A 20,573-nucleotide genomic window follows, 5' to 3' on the forward strand; every position below is an offset into this window, starting at 1 on the left:
TCTGGTGAGGAGGAAGAGGAACAGCTGGAGAGGAGAGCAGTGGAAATCTATGGGCCGGCCCTCAGGACGGAAGAGCCACCGCTGCTAGTGAAGCCCCACCCTAGCTCTGGGGATAAAAGGCAGGGGGCGGAGATGAATAGATGTGACAGACAACGATTCGTCTCCCTGCTGGCTGGACTTATTAGCCTGCGGTGAGAGAGAAACCTTTTGCCGGGCCTGCTGGCACTCCTAATAAAGGAATCTTTTGAGTCCACTTCAGAGGGTTTGCCGTGTTTGGGGAGCTGGGTCAAAACACCTCCAAGGTTTAAAAGACCACTCAATCCATTTTGTTTTAAAAATGTTACTGAAGTCACTTATTTTATTAAAAGGCGTACAGTGATGTTCTTCCCCCCTTCTAGAGTGATAGAAGATGATCTCCTGCCGTCAACTGCCCTGCCAGGGATCTCTTCTCGATCCTGCGTGTTGCCTGGACGTTCGGTTACGCGATGGACAGGATCAGATTGAGGCTGGGAGAGAGAGGTTAGGATACAGGACAACAGACAATTGGGGGGACAAACATGATAGATAAATTAGATACTAAAAACACACAGCCAAGTGTCCAGCAACATGTTTAAGGGAATTTCCCCAAGAACATTGAGTGAAGGAAGAACTCTTTAAGGCAGGGGTGTCCAAACTTGTGAACTTTAGACTCGTGGACTTCAACTCCCAGAATTCCCCAGCCAGCATGGCCTTCCCCAGCATGGACTGGTGGACTTCAACTCCCAGAATTCACCAGCCAGCATGGACTTCCCCAGCATGGTGGACTTCACTTCCCAGAATTCCCCAGCCAGCATGGACTGGTGGACTTCAACTCCCAGAATTCCCCACCCAGCATGGACTTCCCCAGCATGGTGGACTTCAACTCCCAGAATTCACCAGCCAGCATGGACTTCCCCAGCATGGTGGACTTCACTTCCCAGAATTCCCCAGCCAGCATGGACTGGTGGACTTCAACTCCCAGAATTCCCCACCCAGCATGGACTTCCCCAGCATGGTGGACTTCAACTCCCAGAATTCACCAGCCAGCATGGACTTCCCCAGCATGGTGGACTTCACCTCCCAGAATTCCCCAGCCAGCATGGACTGGTGGACTTCAACTCCCAGAATTCTGGAAGTTGAAGTCCACAGGTCTTAAAAATCCCCATGTTTGGACACTCCTGCTTTAGGGATTCAACCACAGATAGTCCTTGACTTACAACATTCATTTAGTGGCCGTTTGAAATTACCATGGCAGTGAAAAAGGTGACATGCCCATTTTTCACACGACCGTTATATAATCAAAATTTGGACGCTTGGCCACTGGCTCACATTTATGACGGTTGGTGTCCTGGGATCCCGTGATCCCTTTTGTGATCTTCTGACCAGCAGAGCCAATGGGGAATCCAAATTCACTTAACAACTGTCTCACTAACTTAATAACTGCAGCGATTCACTTAAGAACCCTGGGAGGAAAGGTCGTAAAAATGGGGCACAGCTCACCTAACAACTGTCTTGCTTAGCCATGGAAATTTGAGGCTGAAGTGTGGTCATAAATCGAGGACTCCCTGTATTTGAAAGACAACATGAGGTTAAAACCAACGGCGGTGGAGAGAAACTAGAAGTTATGGCAGATGTTGCTTCCTAGTCTCCTATCGTCCCTCTGGCTCCATGCTAAGTCTAAAGATGCATCTGACACTGGGCTGCAAGACCCGAATGAGCACTAGAGGGCAGCAAAGAGACACCGTGAAATAACCTTGGCTGCCATCTAATGGCTGTTTAGGATTCTGTAATCCTGGTATATGAATTTTTTTTTTTTTAAAAAAGTGGATATTTAAAAACACAGCTCAGAAACAGAGAAAGAAGAAATGTCAAGGACTACCTTCTGACCGCTTTCGACGCTGTCTGCCCCAGAAGGTGAAATCGGGACGGAGAGGGTGAGCTTGCAAAAGCGTCTTTGGGGGAGGGAAACGGGGTTCCTCTGGGGTTGCCGGAGGCCTGCCTGGTCTCCTTGGCCAAGAGGGGAAGACAGACACGCTTGCCAGAACCGATTTAACTCTTTATTCAAGGGAAGAAGGGAGGTGCTGGCTTCCCTCCCTCCTTCCCTCCCGCGCAGATGGCTGCTCTTAGGGGGCTCCTGCAGGGCCTGAGCACTCGGAGGGGCTGCTTTAATAAAAAAAAAAAACACCTGGTTAAAAAGGAATTAAAAAAAAACAAAACCAGAAGGAAACTTAAGGATTCCTGAATGGGAAAGTCTTTTAGGAAAGCAGGTGGGACTGATCCAATGTAAGACTTCGGTGTGTGCGTGTGTTGTGTGGGGAGCTTTTCAGTGGCACAAGGAGGCCACTGGTGCCAGCAACGTGGGGATCCCAGGGCTGGTATCATGCAGAACCAGCGCCCGAGAGACGGGCGCAAGCAGGAGGGGATGGCAGTGACTGCATTATCAGAGTCTGCTGTGTTCTTCCAAACAACCCCAGAAACGCAGACAGCTGGGAATCGGCCTTGCAGCCCCTTCCCCAGCTGAGAAACGGGCGACGGGACGCGGCCAGTTTAAACTATCTGCTGCCCGGAGCTGCCCCCTTGGCCTGGCAAAGTCCTCCGTTCACCTATTGGCTATTGCAGTGGGAGAGAAGACCCGGAGAGGCCGTGCTTGGGATGGCTGGATTCGGAGAGTCGGACTTGGCCCATGGATCAGGATTTCATGTTGCTCAGGCGGATCTCTCGCTCGTGCTCGAACTGACGGTAATCCACTCTTTCCAGGAAGGCTCGTCTCTCCAGGTACCTGCAGGGAGGAAGCAGAGTCATCTCTCCAGAGAGAACATGGCAGATTTCGGATGGGCTGGGTGTTGAGGTCTGCCGGACGCCGGCCCCTCCAGCAGCCGAATCAGAGGCGGCGGCAGTGTGGGAGTCAGGGTCAGCATCAGGGCAACCTGGGAGCTCCGAGGGGGAAGAGGGAATGGAGTTGGCAGAGAGAGAGAGAGAGACAGAGGTGAAGCCTGGGCCATCCATCAGCCCTCAGATGGAGAGTCAACAGGCCCCAGGCCTGGAGGTAGCTGATGAGGAGGAACAGCTGGGTCCAGTGCCTGACGCAGAGATGCCCAGAAAGCAGAGGAGAGGAGAGCAGTGGAAATCTATGGGCTGGTCTTTGGGACAGAAGAGCCACCGTTGCTAGCGAAGGCCCACCCTAGCTCTGGGGATAAAAGGCAGGGGATGGAGATGAATAGATGTGGCAGAGGGTTTGGGAGGCCTGCAAAATGCTCCTGGGGGCTGGGGAGGGCAGAAATGAGTGAAAAACAGGCCATTATTTGCTTGTTTTTGCCCCCAGGAGCACTCTACAGCACTCCTAAGGGCTATGCATGCCCTTTTTCTGGCAAAAGAGACCCCATTTTCATAAAAAACAGGCCATTTTCTGCTCATTTTTGCCCCCCCCCCCCGCCCCCAGGAGCACTTTGCAGGGCTCTCAAACTCTCTGCATGCCCCGTTTTTCACAAAAAATGAGGCGTGCAGAGGATTTGGGAAGTCTGCAGAGTACAAAAACTTTTTTTTTTTAATTTACCTTTTCAAAATCTTGGTGCGTCTTATAATCCGAAAAACACAGTATGTTCTTCTGTTGTTCTTCTGGCACATTAAGTCAAGCCACAGAAAGCTCAGGCTTGGTTTACCCAGAACAGCTCAACTATTGCAGAGGGGTTTGCGTGTGTTTTGCCTCTAGTGTCAACTCTGAAGCTGGCCTGACCGAGGCCATCTTGGAGGCTTCAGTGTTGCCACAATGGTGAAGAGGGATAGGGAGGGGGGGGGGCATAGAGATAGCTGGGGTCGTGTAGCCAAAACAAAATAGTTTCCCTTGAGAACCAAGGACATTCCCACAGGCGGCTGAAGAGAGGAGGAGCGAAGCTTCCAGGCAACCGGAGAGGACCTTGATTGGACCGTGTGACTGATTGTTTGGGAAAGGGGAAAACACTTTTACTTTTAATTAGGTGAAAACTGCGGGAAGAGAGTCAGTTTTCACCAGTCTGTGCCAATATGATATATCCAATAAACTTGTTCTTTGAGAAAGCTGCTTGCATCGGAGTTCTGTTTGCTATGGGTGTACTACTTGGAGCCCTGACATTAAACCAACTCCAAGGCAAGGAGGTTCCTCATATATAGGTTGCGTCAACTCAAGTGAAGGGTTAACAGAGCCATGATTTGTCCCAAATTCTGCTTCTGCTTGCTGAAGCCCAAACCCAAGTGGGATGCCCGCATCATGGTCCCAGGAACCTGAGGAACTGGTGCGAACACTGAGTGAAGCATCAAGGTTCTTGAGGAATCTCACGAGCATTAAAAAAAAAATTGGGGAAGAAATAATGCGGCTTTTAGGAGCATGAGCAGCCAGTGTCACCCATCAAGCAAGTTGCCAAGGCAACAGAACATTGCTCTTCTTACCCATCTTTCCCTCTGTTGTGGATGGCCAGCTCGTCGCCGATGCCTTCTTCTTCTTTGAAGTTCTCCCAGTCCAGCTTGGACTTCTCCAGCGTGCTCATTTTCTGCTTCTTGGAGCCAATCTTCCCCAGGAGGCTGTTAATACCGCTAGGCCGCTTCACTCTGCCAAGGTAAAGCAGAAGATAAAGGCAACTTGGAAGCGGTGGGAGGACCCACTTCTCCAACTGCTGGACCAGATGCCACCCTGGCCCTTCCGCAGAATATCCTCTCGGTTTGTTCATCACAACCCCTGTTTCCAGAGAGGAGATTGGGAATTCCCTGTCTAGGGAAGAGAAGGACCAGGGGAGACAGGATAGCAGTCTTCCGTTATCCGAGAGACTGCCACAGAGAGGAGGGGGTCAAGCTACCTTGTTTTCCTGAAAACAAGACTCCCCGGATAATAAGCCGAATCGGGCTTTTGAGCACATACACCAAAATAAGCCCTCCCTTGAAAATAAGCCCTCCGTGAAAATACTGCAACACAGCAGCAGCCATGAAGTGACCACGCTCGCCGCCTCCTGCACCTCAAAAATAATAAGACCTCCCTGAAAATAAGGCCAAGTGCTTATTTCGGTGGGAGGGGGGGTGTCAAAAGAAAATAAGACCCTGTCTTATTTTCGGGGGAACGTGGTAATTTCCAAAGCACCAAAGTCCAAACAAGGAATAATGGATGGAAACTGAACAAGGAAAGATTCAATCTAGAAATAAGGAGGAATTTCCTGACAGTGGGAACAATCAACCCATGGAACAGAAGTTGCCTTCGGAAGATATGGGAGCTTCATCACTAGAGGCTTTCAAGAAGAGAAGGGTCTCCTGCTTGAGCGCGGGGGGGGGGGTGTTGGACTAGATGACCTACAAGGTCCCTTCCACCTCTGTCAATCTGTATCTGTAACTTAAATAATGAGGGCGTCTTTGGGCCAATCCTGCACTGTGGCTCTAACTAGCTCAGTTCTACAAATGAGAGTGATTCAGCTTGAGCTGAAAATGCCTGGAGCATCCTGTGTCGGAGGCCATCCAGGCACATCCTTTGCCTGGTTTTCAAATCATGTTTACCCGCACCTCTGGCATGATTAACCAAGACAGGAGATGAGATCCAGTTCTGAACGACTCTAAAGTGGGAATTGTGGTTCGAGGCATCAATTTTATGGCTGCTGTGTAGAGAATGCTCTAATTTTATTTCACAATCCTCACTGCAGAGGGTTAACGCAAGAAATTTGAGTGTTCTGGAGGCAACCTCATTGTTAATTCCCACAGTCACGGGGTCAACATTTGGGTGCTTGCCAGTTTATGACAACTGCACACTCCCGAGGTCACAGGATCGCCATGTGTAACCTTCCCAGATGGCTTCTGATAGGCAGAATCAATGGAGGAAGCTGGATTAACGACCGCGTGGTTCACTTTAAAACTGCAGTAATTCGCTGAACAGTGGCGACAAAGGTCATAAAACGGGGCATGACTCACTTAACAACTGCCTTGCTCAGCAATGGAAATATTTGGACTCAGCTGTGGTCATACATCAAGGATACCAAAGCACCTGAAGCAGGACAAGATGGATGGAAACTAATCAAGGAGAGAAGCAACCTGGAATTAAGGAGAAATTTCCTTGCAGTGAGAACAATTAACCAGCGGAACTGCTTGCCACCAGATGTTGTGGGTTGCTTCATCAGTGGACATTTTAAAGAAGAGATTGGCTAGCCATTTATCTGGAATGGTAGAGGGTTTCCTGCTTGAGCAGAGGGTAGGACTAGAAGACCTCCAAGGTCCCTTCCAACTCTCTTATTTTGTTATTCTAACTTTCTACGTTGCACTCCTCAACATGAAAAGGCAACCTGCCCATCCAACGAATCCTCTTTTCGCTTTCAGGCCTCTTTCTGAAGCAGCAACAAGATTTTAAGCGAGCCAAATTGCAGCATCCAATTGCATCCAACAAGTGGATTTCTTAATCCCATCAGACAGGCTTCATATAAAATGCAAAGCACTTGACACACAGGATAAGCAAACCTAAAATACCATTTCTTTGGGGCCCTGCACTAAAACCGCCCCCCCCCCCCGCTTGCCAAACGCCTCCATCGCCAATTCTTCAGCACAAGGAAGGGTAACCGCGAAGGAGCCATAGGCTTGGCTCTCCCCTAGCGAGAAAGCCCATCCCCTAAGTGACAACGGTGTAGCCCTGAGGGCAGATAGGAAGCACCGCACAACCGCACAGGGCCCGTACGCTGCGGATCAATCACAAAATCCGTGAAGCGCAAAGTCGTGTCATCCATTAGCAGAGGCTTTACGTCTGTACAGCAGATTCTGTTTTGCGTTCCCGGGAGAACTTCCCTTCCATCGACCTAAGGCCATCCTGGGAAATCTGGAAAGGAAATGACTGGCATTCTTAGGCAGATGAAACAGGCGGAAAGCCACGACAAGCGCACACATCCCCAAAGTTCAGGATATTTTAATGAAGCACTCAAGGGGGGAAAAAAAAGACTTTTCCAAGCCTAGTTTTTTTTTTTTTCCCCAGTTAGAAACTCTTTCTCCATGAATCACAGGCAAAGTTTAAAGGAATGAGGTCTGTGTTCAGATGAGCAGACTGGCTAAATGTTAATAAAATGTTTATTTCTTGGCTTCCTTCGGATGCCAAATAGCCATAGCATATATACAGCTTCACGGTGCTTTACAGTCCTCTCTAAGCGGTTTAGAGTCAGCCTATTTGCCCCCAACAATTTAGGTCCTCATTTTACCCACCTCAGAAGGATGGAAGGCTGAGTCAACCTTGAGCCAGTGAGTTTTGAATTGCTGGCTGTGGGCAGAGTTAGCCTGCAATGCTGCGTTCTAAAAGGAAGGAAGGAAGGAAGGAAGGAAGGAAGGAAGGAAGGAAGGAAGGAAGGAAGGAAGGAAGGAAGGGCAATAGCAATAGCACTTAAGACTTATATACCACTTCACGGTGCTTTCCAGTCCTCTCTAAGCGGTTTACAGAAACAGCCTATTTGCCCCCAACAATCTGGGTTCTCATTTTACCCACCTCGGAAGGATGGAAGGCTGAATCAACTGGAAGGAAGGGATGAAGGAAGGAAGGGAGGAAGATAGCAATAGCACTTAGACTTATATACCGCTTCATAGTGCTTTACAGCCTTCTCTCAGCAGTTGACAGAGTCAGCCTCTTGCCCCCAACAATCCGGGCTCCTCATTTTACCCATCTCGGATGGATGGAAGGCTGAGTCTACCTTGAGCCGGTCACGATCGAACTGCTGACAGTTCGAGTCAGATTGCAATACTGCATTCTAACTATTGCACAGCATGGATGGATGACAACAGCCATAGCACTTAGACTTATATACCGCTTCACAGTGCTTTGCAGCCTTTTCTAAGCGGTTTTATAGAGTCAGCCTATTTGCCCCCAACAATCTGGGTCCTCATTTTACCCACCTCGGAAGGATGGAAGGCTGAGGGAGGAAGAAAGGAAGGAAGGAAGGGGGGGAGGAAGGACAATTGGCAATTGCACTTAGACTTATATACCGATTCACAGTGCTTTACAGCCCTCTCTAAGCGGTTTATAGAGTCAGCCTCTTGCCCCCAACGATCGGGTTCCTCATTTTACCAACCGCAGAAAGTCGGTAAATATAATACTTTCCCACTGAAAATACGGGGAGGCCTCAATGGACAACCTTAATGGAGCCCTGCCCGTTACAGTTGCATCATAACGGTTGTAAAACAGGCCGATCCCACGACCACCTGATTTGCGGCAGTTGTTAAGTGAACCCATAGTTTCCTACCACTGCCAGCATCCCCAGGGTCACTTAATCAGAATTCAGACACCTGGCAACCGACTCATATTTATGACGGCCACAGTGTTCCGGTAACTGGTTTGTACTTATGACCATCGCAGTGTCTCGGGGTCAGGTGATCCCTTTTGCGACAAGCAGTCAATGGGGAAGCCAGATTCATTTAACAACTATGACATGAAAGGTCATAAAATGCGACAAAACTCACTTAACAACAGGAATTTGGGGGTCAATAATGGTCATAAGTCGAGGACCACCTTTATTATACATACAGCCTGAATTTTACAAGGTAGACATCCTTCCTGGTGGTAGATTAAGAGTTGTGACATGCTAGGAGACCTCTTTTAAACGCTCTTGGGCCAGTTTAAAAGGATCAGCTCTTCATCTTTGTCATAAGGTAAAGATTCCCCTTGCATATATGTGCTAGTCGTTCCCGGCTCTAAGGGGCGCTGCTCATCTCCGTTTCAAAGCCGAAGAGCCAGCGCTGTCCGAAGATGTCTCCGTGGTCATGTGGCCGGCATGACTCAACGCCAAGGGCGCATGGAGCGCTGTTCCCTTCCCACCAAAGGTGGTTCCCATTTTTCTACTTGCATTTTTAATTTTGAACTGCTAGGTTGACAGAAGCTGGGACAAGTCACGGGAGCTCACTTTGTTACGCGGCGCTAGGGATTCGAACTGCAATTCACTGAGCACAGTCACAAAACAAGCAAATTGTGCAAACCCACAAGCCACAGACGGAAGCCTCGCCATTGCTGTCGACTCCCCAAGTTAGGCCAACCCCAACTCCTCTGCACAGAAATATTTATGGTTATTTATTCCTGGGAAAACCATCTGCTTCTCCTGGAAAACACTGCAGGCCCCCTAACCAAATCTCTGGTTTAAGAAACTCCCACTGTTGTCTGAAATCCACATTAAGCCAAGCTGTTTTAACCACGGCTTGTCACATTAAGCCACAAAGGGAGGAGTTCGTGCGCCACAATAACCAATGACGGGATGGTTTAATAGGATGTGTCACGCCAACCACAGAGACGAGCTCCCGGGATAAAATGGGTTTGCTTCGGTATACGGAACTTTATCGCTTAATGGCCGCAAAGTGCTTGGACGAGAACTATCGCAGCGTATCAAGAGATACCATGGGATGCTCCCTCGAGGGGAAATTCCTTGCGGAATCAAGTAATTAATAAATGGTAGGCATCAGCTGAGGCTCACATGCACAGCTTTCTCCAGGAATGAAGCCACTTGTCAGGACGGCCATCCCGCAGGGGTTAGAGTGCAGTACTGCAGCTACTTCTGCTGACTGCCAGCTGCCTGCAATTTAGCAGTTGAATCTCACCAGGCTCAAGGTTGACGCAGCCTTCCGTCCTTCCGAGGTGGGTAAAACGAGGACCCAGATTGTTGGGGGCAAGAGGCTGACATTTGTAAGCCACTTAAAGGCTAGAAAGCATTGTGAAGCGGTATATGTCTAAGTGCCCTTCCTTCCTTCCTTCCTTCCTTCCTTCCTTCCTTCCTTCCTTCCTTCCTTCCTTCCTTCCTTCCTTCCTTCCTTCCTTCCTTCCTTCCTTCCTTCCTTCCTTCCTTCCTTCCTTCCTTCCTTCCTTCCTTCCTTCCTTCCTTCCTTCCTTCCTTCCTTCCTTCCTTCCTTCCTTCCTTCCTTCCTTCCTTCCTTCCTTCCTTCCTTCCTTCCTTCCTTCCTTCCTTCCTTCCTTCCTTCCTTCCTTCCTTCCTTCCTTCCTTCCTTCCTTCCTTCCTTCCTTCCTTCCTTCCTTCCTTCCTTCCTTCCTTCCTTCCTTCCTTCCTTCCTTCCTTCCTTCCTTCCTTCCTTCCTTCCTTCCTTCCTTCCTTCCTTCCTTCCTTCCTTCCTTCCTTCCTTCTTCCTTCCTTCCTTCCTTCCTTCCTTCCTTCCTTCCTTCCTTCCTTCCTTCCTTCCTTCCTTCCTTCCTTCCTTCCTTCCTTCCTTCCTTCCTTCCTTCCTTCCTTCCTTCCTTCCTTCCTTCCTTCCTTCCTTCCTTCCTTCCTTCCTTCCTTCCTTCCTTCCTTCCTTCCTTCCTTCCTTCCTTCCTTCCTTCCTTCCTTCCTTCCTTCCTTCCTTCCTTCCTTCCTTCCTTCCTTCCTTCCTTCCTTCCTTCCTTCCTTCCTTCCTTCCTTCCTTCCTTCCTTCCTTCCTTCCTTCCTTCCTTCCTTCCTTCCTTCCTTCCTTCCTTCCTTCCTTCCTTCCTTCCTTCCTTCCTTCCTTCCTTCCTTCCTTCCTTCCTTCCTTCCTTCCTTCCTTCCTTCCTTCCTTCCTTCCTTCCTTCCTTCCTTCCTTCCTTCCTTCCTTCCTTCCTTCCTTCCTTCCTTCCTTCCTTCCTTCCTTCCTTCCTTCCTTCCTTCCTTCCTTCCTTCCTTCCTTCCTTCCTTCCTTCCTTCCTTCCTTCCTTCCTTCCTTCCTTCCTTCCTTCCTTCCTTCCTTCCTTCCTTCCTTCCTTCCTTCCTTCCTTCCTCCTTCCTTCCTTCCTTCCTTCCTTCCTTCCTTCCTTCCTTCCTTCCTTCCTTCCTTCCTTCCTTCCTTCCTTCCTTCCTTCCTTCCTTCCTTCCTTCCTTCCTTCCTTCCTTCCTTCCTTCCTTCCTTCCTTCCTTCCTTCCTTCCTTCCTTCCTTCCTTCCTTCCTTCTTCCTTCCTTCCTTCCTTCCTTCCTTCCTTCCTTCCTTCTTCCTTCCTTCCTTCCTTCCTTCCTTCCTTCCTTCCTTCCTTCCTTCCTTCCTTCCTTCCTTCCTTCCTTCCTTCCTTCCTTCCTTCCTTCCTTCCTTCCTTCCTTCCTTCCTCCTTCCTTCCTTCCTTCCTTCCTTCCTTCCTTCCTTCCTTCCTTCCTTCCTTCCTTCCTTCCTTCCTTCCTTCCTTCCTTCCTTCCTTCCTTCCTTCCTTCCTTCCTTCCTTCCTTCCTTCCTTCCTTCCTTCCTTCCTTCCTTCCTTCCTTCCTTCCTTCCTTCCTTCCTTCCTTCCTTCCTTCCTTCCTTCCTTCCTTCCTTCCTTCCTTCCTTCCTTCCTTCCTTCCTTCCTTCCTTCCTTCCTTCCTTCCTTCCTTCCTTCCTTCCTTCCTTCCTTCCTTCCTTCCTTCCTTCCTTCCTTCCTTCCTTCCTTCCTTCCTTCCTTCCTTCCTTCCTTCCTTCCTTCCTTCCTTCCTTCCTTCCTTCCTTCCTTCCTTCCTTCCTTCCTTCCTTCCTTCCTTCCTTCCTTCCTTCCTTCCTTCCTTCCTTCCTTCCTTCCTTCCTTCCTTCCTTCCTTCTTCCTTCCTTCCTTCCTTCCTTCCTTCCTTCCTTCCTTCCTTCCTTCCTTCCTTCCTTCCTTCCTTCCTTCCTTCCTTCCTTCCTTCCTTCCTTCCTTCCTTCCTTCCTTCCTTCCTTCCTTCCTTCCTTCCTTCCTTCCTTCCTTCCTTCCTTCCTTCCTTCCTTCCTTCCTTCCTTCTTCCTTCCTTCCTTCCTTCCTTCCTTCCTTCCTTCCTTCCTTCCTTCCTTCCTTCCTTCCTTCCTTCCTTCCTTCCTTCCTTCCTTCCTTCCTTCCTTCCTTCCTTCCTTCCTTCCTTCCTTCCTTCCTTCCTTCCTTCCTTCCTTCCTTCCTTCCTTCCTTCCTTCCTTCCTTCCTTCCTTCCTTCCTTCCTTCCTTCCTTCCTTCCTTCCTTCCTTCCTTCCTTCCTTCCTTCCTTCCTTCCTTCCTTCCTTCCTTCCTTCCTTCCTTCCTTCCTTCCTTCCTTCCTTCCTTCCTTCCTTCCTTCCTTCCTTCCTTCCTTCCTTCCTTCCTTCCTTCCTTCCTTCCTTCCTTCCTTCCTTCCTTCCTTCCTTCCTTCCTTCCTTCCTTCCTTCCTTCCTTCCTTCCTTCCTTCCTTCCTTCCTTCCTTCCTTCCTTCCTTCCTTCCTTCCTTCCTTCCTTCCTTCCTTCCTTCCTTCCTTCCTTCCTTCCTTCCTTCCTTCCTTCCTTCCTTCCTTCCTTCCTTCCTTCCTTCCTTCCTTCCTTCCTTCCTTCCTTCCTTCCTTCCTTCCTTCCTTCCTTCCTTTGCACAATGATTAGAATGCAGTATTGCCAATAGTTCAAATCTGACCAGGGTAAAATGAGGACCCAGATTGTTGGGGGCAAATAGGCTGACTCTGTAAACTGCTTAGAGAGGCTGTAAAGCACTGTGAAGTGGTATATAAGTCTAAGTGCTTTTGCTACTGCCTGCTGTCAGCCTGCCATGCTTGAAGGGGAGGGAGAGCTGTGGGGTGGGATAAAGGAGGTGTGCGTTAGCATGAGAGGAAATGAAGCTATGCATCGTATTGTCCTGTGACAGCCGTTAGCCGTTCCCAGGTTGCACTATGGAATGCACCCCACTATAAGTCAGAGATCGTTACCCAAACAATTGGTTAGCACCTAATTGGACGCTGACCGATAACCAGTGGGGAAGGTGATGGGGATGTTAACCATGGATCTGGGCGTGAAAATCCCAGCTCCGGCTTTGCTTCTTCTATAACCACTTGGCTTTAGTAAAGTGCATCTTTGGCTAACCATAGGCCCAAGACTCTCTCTTTTCAAACTGATGAAGTGGGACGTTTGACCTTGCTTCTGCGGTCTTTATTAGCAGCAAGAAGGAAGACGGAGGCTTTGGAAAACAGGACCATCCTCCCAGATGGGAAATGGAGCTCGTTTAGATGAGGAATCCGGTAACCACCTTAAGTGCTGCTCGTGTGTGTGTGTGTGTGTGTGTGTGTGTGTGTGTGTTTAGGACATCCCAGCGACCTTTCTCATCCCAGACTGCCAGGCTCACTGGACCTTCAACTCCCCTGGGGAGGAATTTAGCACTCAACATCCAGTTTGCTCTCAAAAGATCTGACAGTTGGCACATCTTTTTCCCTTCTCTTATAAAAGCCACGGGTTACAGGCAGTCCTCGACTTACGACCAAAATTGAGTTCCACATTTCCCTTGCACTTAACTGCCTTCTAAGCAAACCCAGAGTCCATGAATGCCAATGAACAGGCACAGCTCCACTTGGACGAGCAGCGGGAGAGCGCATGCGGTTCCATTTGTGGTACGGTGGCTCGTTTGGCCCACCCAACGCTACCTTTCAGAGCTGCTCCAAGTTAGGGTTGCCGAAACCACCTGCCGGATCCCTGCTCTGGGGCTGCCCCTTGGAGTCTAGTATTGTGTCTTCGAGAAAAATGCCTCTTAAGTACAGAAGCTGGATTTGGTTCCCAGGCGCCTTTTCCGGAGCGGCTTCAAGCTCCCCTTTTGGCTGGGGACGGCGAATCTGTGCTTGGCAGCTGTTTCCCAGTTTCCACGCAGCGCCGAGCAGTTTAATGAAGGACAGATGCTCAACACAGTTCCCCTCTTCCTCCTCCGTTGCTGCTACTGCTTGAAGGAGTCAGCCTTCCCTTGCTAATTGCTACTCCTTGTCCAGGTTGGAGAGTCGTCAAGGAGTTGCAGCCCCAAGCCGAGCCCACAAAACCAGGAGTGTCAAACCCAATTTCATTGAGGGCCACATCAGGGCTGTGGTTGACCTTGGGGGATTGGGGGGGGGGCTGGCTGACCGGGTGGGCGTGGCCAGCTTGATGCCACTCCCAAACTGATGACGCATTTCCTCTTCGCACTGGGTAGACTGGACTGAATCCACGTGGGCCAGACCCTTACATTTTCCAGGACGGTCTCGGGGGCTGATCTGACCACATCGCAGGTCAGATGTGGCCTGCTGGCCTTGTGTTTGACACCCCTGCACTAAATCAAGGATGTCCAAGATTTGGGGATTAAGATTTGTGGACTTCAACTCCCAGAATTCCTTTTGGGAGTTGAAGTCCACAGGTCCTAAAGCCTCCTAGGCTGGATACCCCTCCTCTAAATCCATGAAAGGCCAGATGGACAGGATTAACTTGCCACCAGAAATCGTGGGCGCTCCATCACTGGAGGCTTTTAAGAAGAGACTGGACAGTCCCTTGTCTGAGATGGTAAAGGCTCTCCTGCTTGAACAGGGGGCTGGACTAGAAGACCTCCAAGGTCCCTTCTAACTTATTCTAAATCCTAAACGCGAAGGGAGCAAAAACAGTGAGGGAACCCAAAGCCGTACACAGAAGGAGCCATGGTTCGCTAAACCCACAGGAAATGAATTCCACAGATGGCCACCAGCCAGGACAGCCAAAAATAAAATAAAAACACCCGCTCCAAAATAGATTCCTCAAAAATGAAGTGGACTCAGAACAAAGCAGCGAGATTGTCCCAGAAATCCTGCAACTGGACTCCGGGTTTAGACTTTGAAGCTCTGCCCTGGGGTCTTTCCTTAGCAAAGAGACCCTCTCACGAGCTGAGTCCCAGGCTAGGTTGCATTTCTCAGTGAACGGGCCCAACATCTAAAGCAACCTATTCATTTAATCAATTTTGTTCCTCTGCAGAATGGCTCCAATTGTGCAGGGGATGGACACGCCGAGGCACACAGAGGTCCACTCCAGCTTGACAAAAAGAGATTTCCAATGGTGATTAAATCTGGATGGCTTGTCATTTGTGACAATAGCCGCCTGAAAGGCTCAGAGGACCAGGCGAGGTCTTGCGCCTCCTGGTGGCTGGCTCTTTCTTCTTCTTTCTTCTTCCTCCTCTTCCTCCTCTTTCCCCTTCTCCTGGGGATGAGACAATTGTTTCTTCTTCTTCTTCTTCTTCTTCTTCTTCTTCTTCTTCTTCTTCTTCTTCTTCTTCTTCTTCTTCTCCTCCTCCTCCTCCTCCTCCTCCTCCTCCTCCTCCTCCTCCTCCTCTCTCCTCCTCCTTCTTCCTCCTCCTCCTTCTTCTTCTGTCATAGGACGTTGCCGATCCTATTTTTATCAACAGCCGCACAAAAAAGCACTGCTGAGTTTTGTCCAAACCGGTCCCTTAGATGTTTGAAGCCATGAAGTTCTTCTTCTGCCTGGACTTCATTTGCCGTCCATCTTTCCCTGGAGGATTAAGCGAAGGAAGCCGTATTTTTCCAGGTGTCGCATCCCATGTCCAAAATATACCAACTTTTGCTTTTTGATGGTTTTGATGATTTCCCTTCGCTTTCCCAGGTGGCTCCCCCTTTCTGTTTTTGTCAGCCCAGCTTATACGTAACAGCCGCCTGTAAATCCACATTTCCAATGCTTCTGGTCTCTCTTCACGTGGCTTCCTGCCAGAGTCCAACTCTTCACTCCGTAGGACAGGAATTTATTCATTGCACAGACTCCACGCTCCATACGCAGAGTGGGGGATTTCCACAATCACGTGGGTTCCTGATAAGACTACAGAGAGCCCTCGACAGTGTCAGGCCTGAAGCCATGTCCCTTTTGGATCTTTGGCCTGCCACACTTCTGTTCTATTATGTTGTTTCTATAGGAGGGGGGGGGGTTGTAGGCGTGAGATGCGATGTAGCCATAACAACCTTCTTTCTAGAAAGCCAAGGTCATCCTTTGTCTCTGCACCTCAGCACCTGAACGAAACTGGATGGGTGGAACTGCCAGCACGGCAGTGGAAGACTGGACCATGTGATGGACTTGTGGTTGTGGGGGCAAGATCTTGAACTTTCAGCTGGGTGGGGAAAACCGGGAAGCTTTCAGATTCGGGTTTCCCACAGATGTGCCAGCATGGCTCTCTTCATAAATTGGAACTTTGAGCAATACTTCGCCTCGGACTCTGATTTAATTTTGGACGCTATCTGGAACGCCCAACAATTCATTTAGCGACTGTTCAAAGTTACACTGGAAAAAAGGGACTCATGACCGTGTTTCACACCTACGATGTTCGCAGCATCCCCACGGTCACGTGACCAGAGTTCAAATGCTTGGCAACCGGTTCATATTTATGACGGCTGCAGTGTCCTGGGGCCATGCGGATTCCCTTTTGTGACCTCCACGCAAGCAAAGGGAGTGGGGAAGCCAGATTCATTTAACAACCGTGTTACTAACAAGCAGCCGTTTGGGGTCAGGATGCTGGCAAATGTAAGGTAGATCCAGCACCCAGGCTTCGGTGGTTTAAAGAACGGAAATAACGAATCTAAAATCCAAAGTGAGCAGGATTTAGATGGAACATGACTGAACTCTTTTCCTAATTGCAATCTCATTAGCAGGAAGGTTCTGCCTATTGCAGCAACAGGGCCTGCTGCAGAAAGACAAGTGGAATATTTGGAAATAAAAACAAAGGATGAAGCCTCTGAGACATTAATGATTAGGGGACTGGAGGTTAAAACTTTAGGTATGTCTAGTTTAACGAAAAGAAAGACTGGGGTGACAGGATAGCAGCGTTCCAATATTTGAGGGGCTGCCCCAAAGAAGAGGGGCCCACTTATTCTCCAAAGCACCTGAGGGCAGGACAAGAAGCAATGGGTGGAAACTAATCAAGGAGAGACGCAACCTGGAACTAAGGAAGAATTTCCTGGCAGTGGAAGGGAAGAAGGTGGGGAGAAGGGAAGAGTTAACCAGATGCTTTCGGTGCGAAAAACCAGATCCGGCTTTGCTTCTTCTGCAACCATTTGGCGGGAGTAAAATGTACTTTCACTACTGATGGGAATCAAGGGTCTTTCTTGTCTAACTCACCAAGTTGGGCCGGCTGACAATACCATGGGAGTGAATCTTCCCTCCCCTGCCAAATAAATCTCTGCTCCACTGTATCCATCCATTTCCTTCCTAGGTTGGGTGAGGAAGAAGGAAACTCCCTGGTAGTGACTTCCAGGAGGCTTTAAGCCAGGGGTGTCCAAACTTGGGAACTTTAAGACTTGTGGACTTCAACTCCCAGAATTCCCCAGCCAGCTGGGAGTTGAAGTCCACAAGTCTTAAAGTTCCCAAGTTTGGACACCCCTGCTTTAAGCGAATCAGCCAATTCTCGCTGGATCTAAAGATGCCATTGGAATTCCCTCAATTGCAGACCTCGGTGTGCGCATTATTACCTCTCCTGCGGGAGCTGCATTGGCTGCCGATTTGCTCCCGGGGGCAATTCAAGGTGCTGGTTGTCACCTTTAAAGCTCTTCATGGCGTGGGAACACAAGATCTGAGGGACCAGCTCTTGCCCGTCACACCTACCCGACCCACCAGAGTGGGGAGGCTTGGAATGCTGCGGGTCCCGTCCCTTAGAGAGATACATTCTGGTGGGACCCAGAAGAAGGGCCTTCTCCGTGGGGGCTCCCCTCTCTCTGGAACATCATCCCCCCCCCCCCGGGGATTAGAACGGCCCCCACTCTAATATTCTTCTGGAAGGCGCTGAAGACCTGGTTCTGCCAGTGGGCATGGGGAACCCAGAGTGGGATGGAGCCCATTCAATGGCTCGTGTGATCTGCTGTCGCCGGGGAGAGGGGGATGATTTTATTATATTAATTTGTCTGATTCTTTCATTAGTTTTATTGTTTTTTTAATGTGGTTTTAAATTATGTTAGCCACCTTGAGTCGCCATGGGCGAATAGGCAGCAATAAAAATAAATTATGTTGGAAATGTAAAAAAGAACAAGGGACCTACTACCACATGTGGTGGACCTGCCTGGAATCGCAAAAATATTGGAAAAGAATTTGGAAGTGGGCACAAGAAATTACGGGGGAACAAATAAAGTATAAACCCGAAACCTTCTTACTAGGAATAATCAAAGGGAACTATACAAAAAAAATTAAATATCTACTAACACATATATTAACCACAGCTAGAATTGCCTTTGCCCAATGCTGGAAGCAAAATAATACACCGCCGGACGAATTAGTGATAAAAAAACCTTGGATTGTGCAGAGATGGATAAATTAACCCTAAAATTAAAGGACAAAGAAGAATCGGAATACTACGAAATTTGGAATAAGTGGTATGAATGGTTGGAAAATAAGAAAAATAATTAAGCCGAAAACAATATACATAAATAAACATAGAACTGTATATAAAAGCAGGTAAATATGTAAACTTTCATAAAAATGTATAGATAAGATGACATAATGATTGTAATATATGGTAGAGAGGAAAACATACATAGATACGACGATGTAACATTGTACAAACTGTTGATATAAAGATTGTAATATGTGATGAAAAGACAAAAACAATAAAAATTATTATGAAAAAAATAATAAAAATAAATAAAAATAAAAAATAAAACTAAATGGATGGTTGGTTAGTTGGATAGATGAATGAATGACCACATTCGTGCAACCTGTGCTGGATGAAGAGAGTTTCTTACCCCGAAACAGTTGGAGGAGATATCTGGGGTGCCACCTGCGGCTCCTGCTGTTTCCGGAAGAGCTGGGCTTCCTTCGAAGCAGCGTCGACTTCCTTGGTGACCCTGCCAGAGGGATGAAAGAGAGAAAAAAAGTATGACATTAAAGCAGAAGCCATTCCTTCCGTCCTTCCGATTCGGTTCCCCATTTTGAATTCTGACTGCAGGATCTCTGGAAGTGGGGCCTGGACTTGTCTGCACTGCCTGCGCGATTCCAAAAAAGCTTCAGCTAAGAAGAGGCGGAATGATTCCCACCCTCCTTCAACCAGCCAAGGAAACAAAGCAAAGTGAGGAAACCTATTCAATCAACTCTTGAAAGGCTCCAAGCACATCAGGACCGACTGCAGATGTTACTGTCAGTTACTTAATTTGGGTCATGAAACGTCTGCAAGAAAACCACCAAGCTCAGAGAGCATCAAGGATCCCACAGACCTTCTCCTCTTCCTCCTCCACTCTTCCACACCTTACTCCCTGCTAGCACTGATGATGTTACCTAGTTGGGTAATGAGACATTTGAAAGAAAAAAAAAACTCAGCTCAAGGAGGACACCTCAGTTCAACCCCAAATAGTCTCCTTTATTTGTATTTACCTGCAATGGCGAACCTATGGCACCTATGCTCAAAGTGGGAAGGGAAGCCATGTCGCCTGCCCGTGCAGCCTTGCCTGTTTGTCTTCTGGGTTTCTGGCGAACATAACGATCAGCTGTCCTTCATGCGCGCCGCGGGGCTGAAAACCAGTGTATGCCTGCCCACGACCAGCTGATTGTTGGGTGCGCAGGCCCTCTAGAAGCCAGAAGTTCTGCTTTTCCGGAACGTGGCCCTGATGAGTGGGCGCAGGCCCAATGTTTGTGCGCGACACCGAAAAGGTTCGCCATCACTGATATACTCAATCATCACAAATGTGCTTCTGAATTCAAATCCCAAATGCTTATATAGAGAGGCGTGTTGGGAGCACTGTAATATCTAGTGCTAAAATTTCCCCTAACTCTGCACTTCGCTAGTATACAATGCAATAGCGGAGTTGGAAGGGACCTTGGAGGTCTTCTAGTCCAACCCCCTGCCTAGGCAGATGCCTCCTGCTGGCCAGCTGAGTCCTAGTGGACTCAGGCGATGGGGTTTCTCAGTACATCACTCTGAAATTCATAAACACAGCAAAATTCTTGGCTTCCTCCAATCATCGTACTGAGAAACCATTACAACACCTTCCTTAAAAGTAGTGATTTGGACTTTTCGCTGGGCTAATTCCACATTCAGAGCCAGTTTGGCTTAGTGGTTTAAAGCATCAGGCTAGATAGCAACGGGAGGTTGTGAGTTCAAGTTTTAGCTTAGGCACCAAGCCAGCTAGGTGACCTTGGGCCAGTCACTCTCTCTCAACCCTGGGAAGAAGGCAATGGCAAACCATTTCCAAAATCTTGCCAAGAAAATTGCAAGGACTTGTCCAGAAAGTCAATAATAAAGAACTCATCCACACTGCCTGCTTTTAACTTCAAACGTTTTTTCACTCCCAGCTTCATGTTTGACTTCCTCTGAAAAGGCTGCATTCGCTGAGCTGAAAATTCTCTTTTAACGAGAAAGGATGCTTTGGGATCAACAGGCAAACACATGCCACCAAAGAAGAGAACGTAGGCATAGAAAGTCAGACAGAATCTTTCTTAGGGAAGTCCGAAGCATTTGGACTGCAGGTAGCTTAAAAGTAACAAGAGACACGATGGAGATATATTCTATATTGCCCTGTGAAGAGAATACACAATGTCTCTGTTTTCCAGCCAGTTAAAATGGACGGTGGGAAATTCTGACGATTGATAAAAAGGAAAAACGCCTAGGACAGTGATGGCTAACCTTTTTGTCATTGTGTGCTGCACCCACCCCCATAATGCAATGCGCTCCCCTGCCCTCCACCATGCATGTGTGCATGAAATTTACCCATGTCCCATTTTAAGACTAGCAGGCCTCCCAGTAGTCTTCTGGGAGCAAAAAGGGGCTGCAGGGAAGGCCTGCGCTGCCCCCCCACCGCTCCCCACGCATGCGTGTGCATCTCGGCAAAGACCCAAAAACCAGCTGGCCAGCAGGAGGCATGTGTGCATGCGCAGTGGACCTGAGCTGGGACGACGGCTCTTGTGGCACGCATGCCATAGGTTTGCCATCTAGGACAT

General features: G+C 48.7%; 1 protein-coding gene across 2 annotated transcripts in view; it reads right to left on the minus strand.

Moving 5' to 3' along the window:
• Positions 1-324: 324 nt before the first annotated feature.
• CFDP1 (craniofacial development protein 1) overlaps positions 325-20,573 on the minus strand; it is a 39,044-nt gene continuing 18,795 nt past the window's right edge. The window contains exons 5-8 of one of the 2 annotated variants that reach the window (XR_014176220.1): positions 18,386-18,487; positions 4,441-4,599; positions 2,622-2,797; positions 325-506 (exon numbers count right to left, since the gene is read on the minus strand). Coding sequence is in view for 1 of the 2 variants with exons in the window: in XM_081963055.1 (XP_081819181.1) it covers positions 2,707-2,797; positions 4,441-4,599; positions 18,386-18,487 (352 nt within the window). In the remaining variant the exon portion in view is untranslated. Of the gene's footprint in view, positions 2,798-4,440; positions 4,600-18,385; positions 18,488-20,573 lie in introns of both variants that reach the window. The other variant, XM_081963055.1, reaches the window with a different exon arrangement.

The sequence above is a fragment of the Natrix helvetica genome, assembly GCF_964273705.1.
Source record: "Natrix helvetica genome assembly, chromosome: 10".
Lineage (NCBI taxonomy): Eukaryota > Metazoa > Chordata > Lepidosauria > Squamata > Natricidae > Natrix > Natrix helvetica.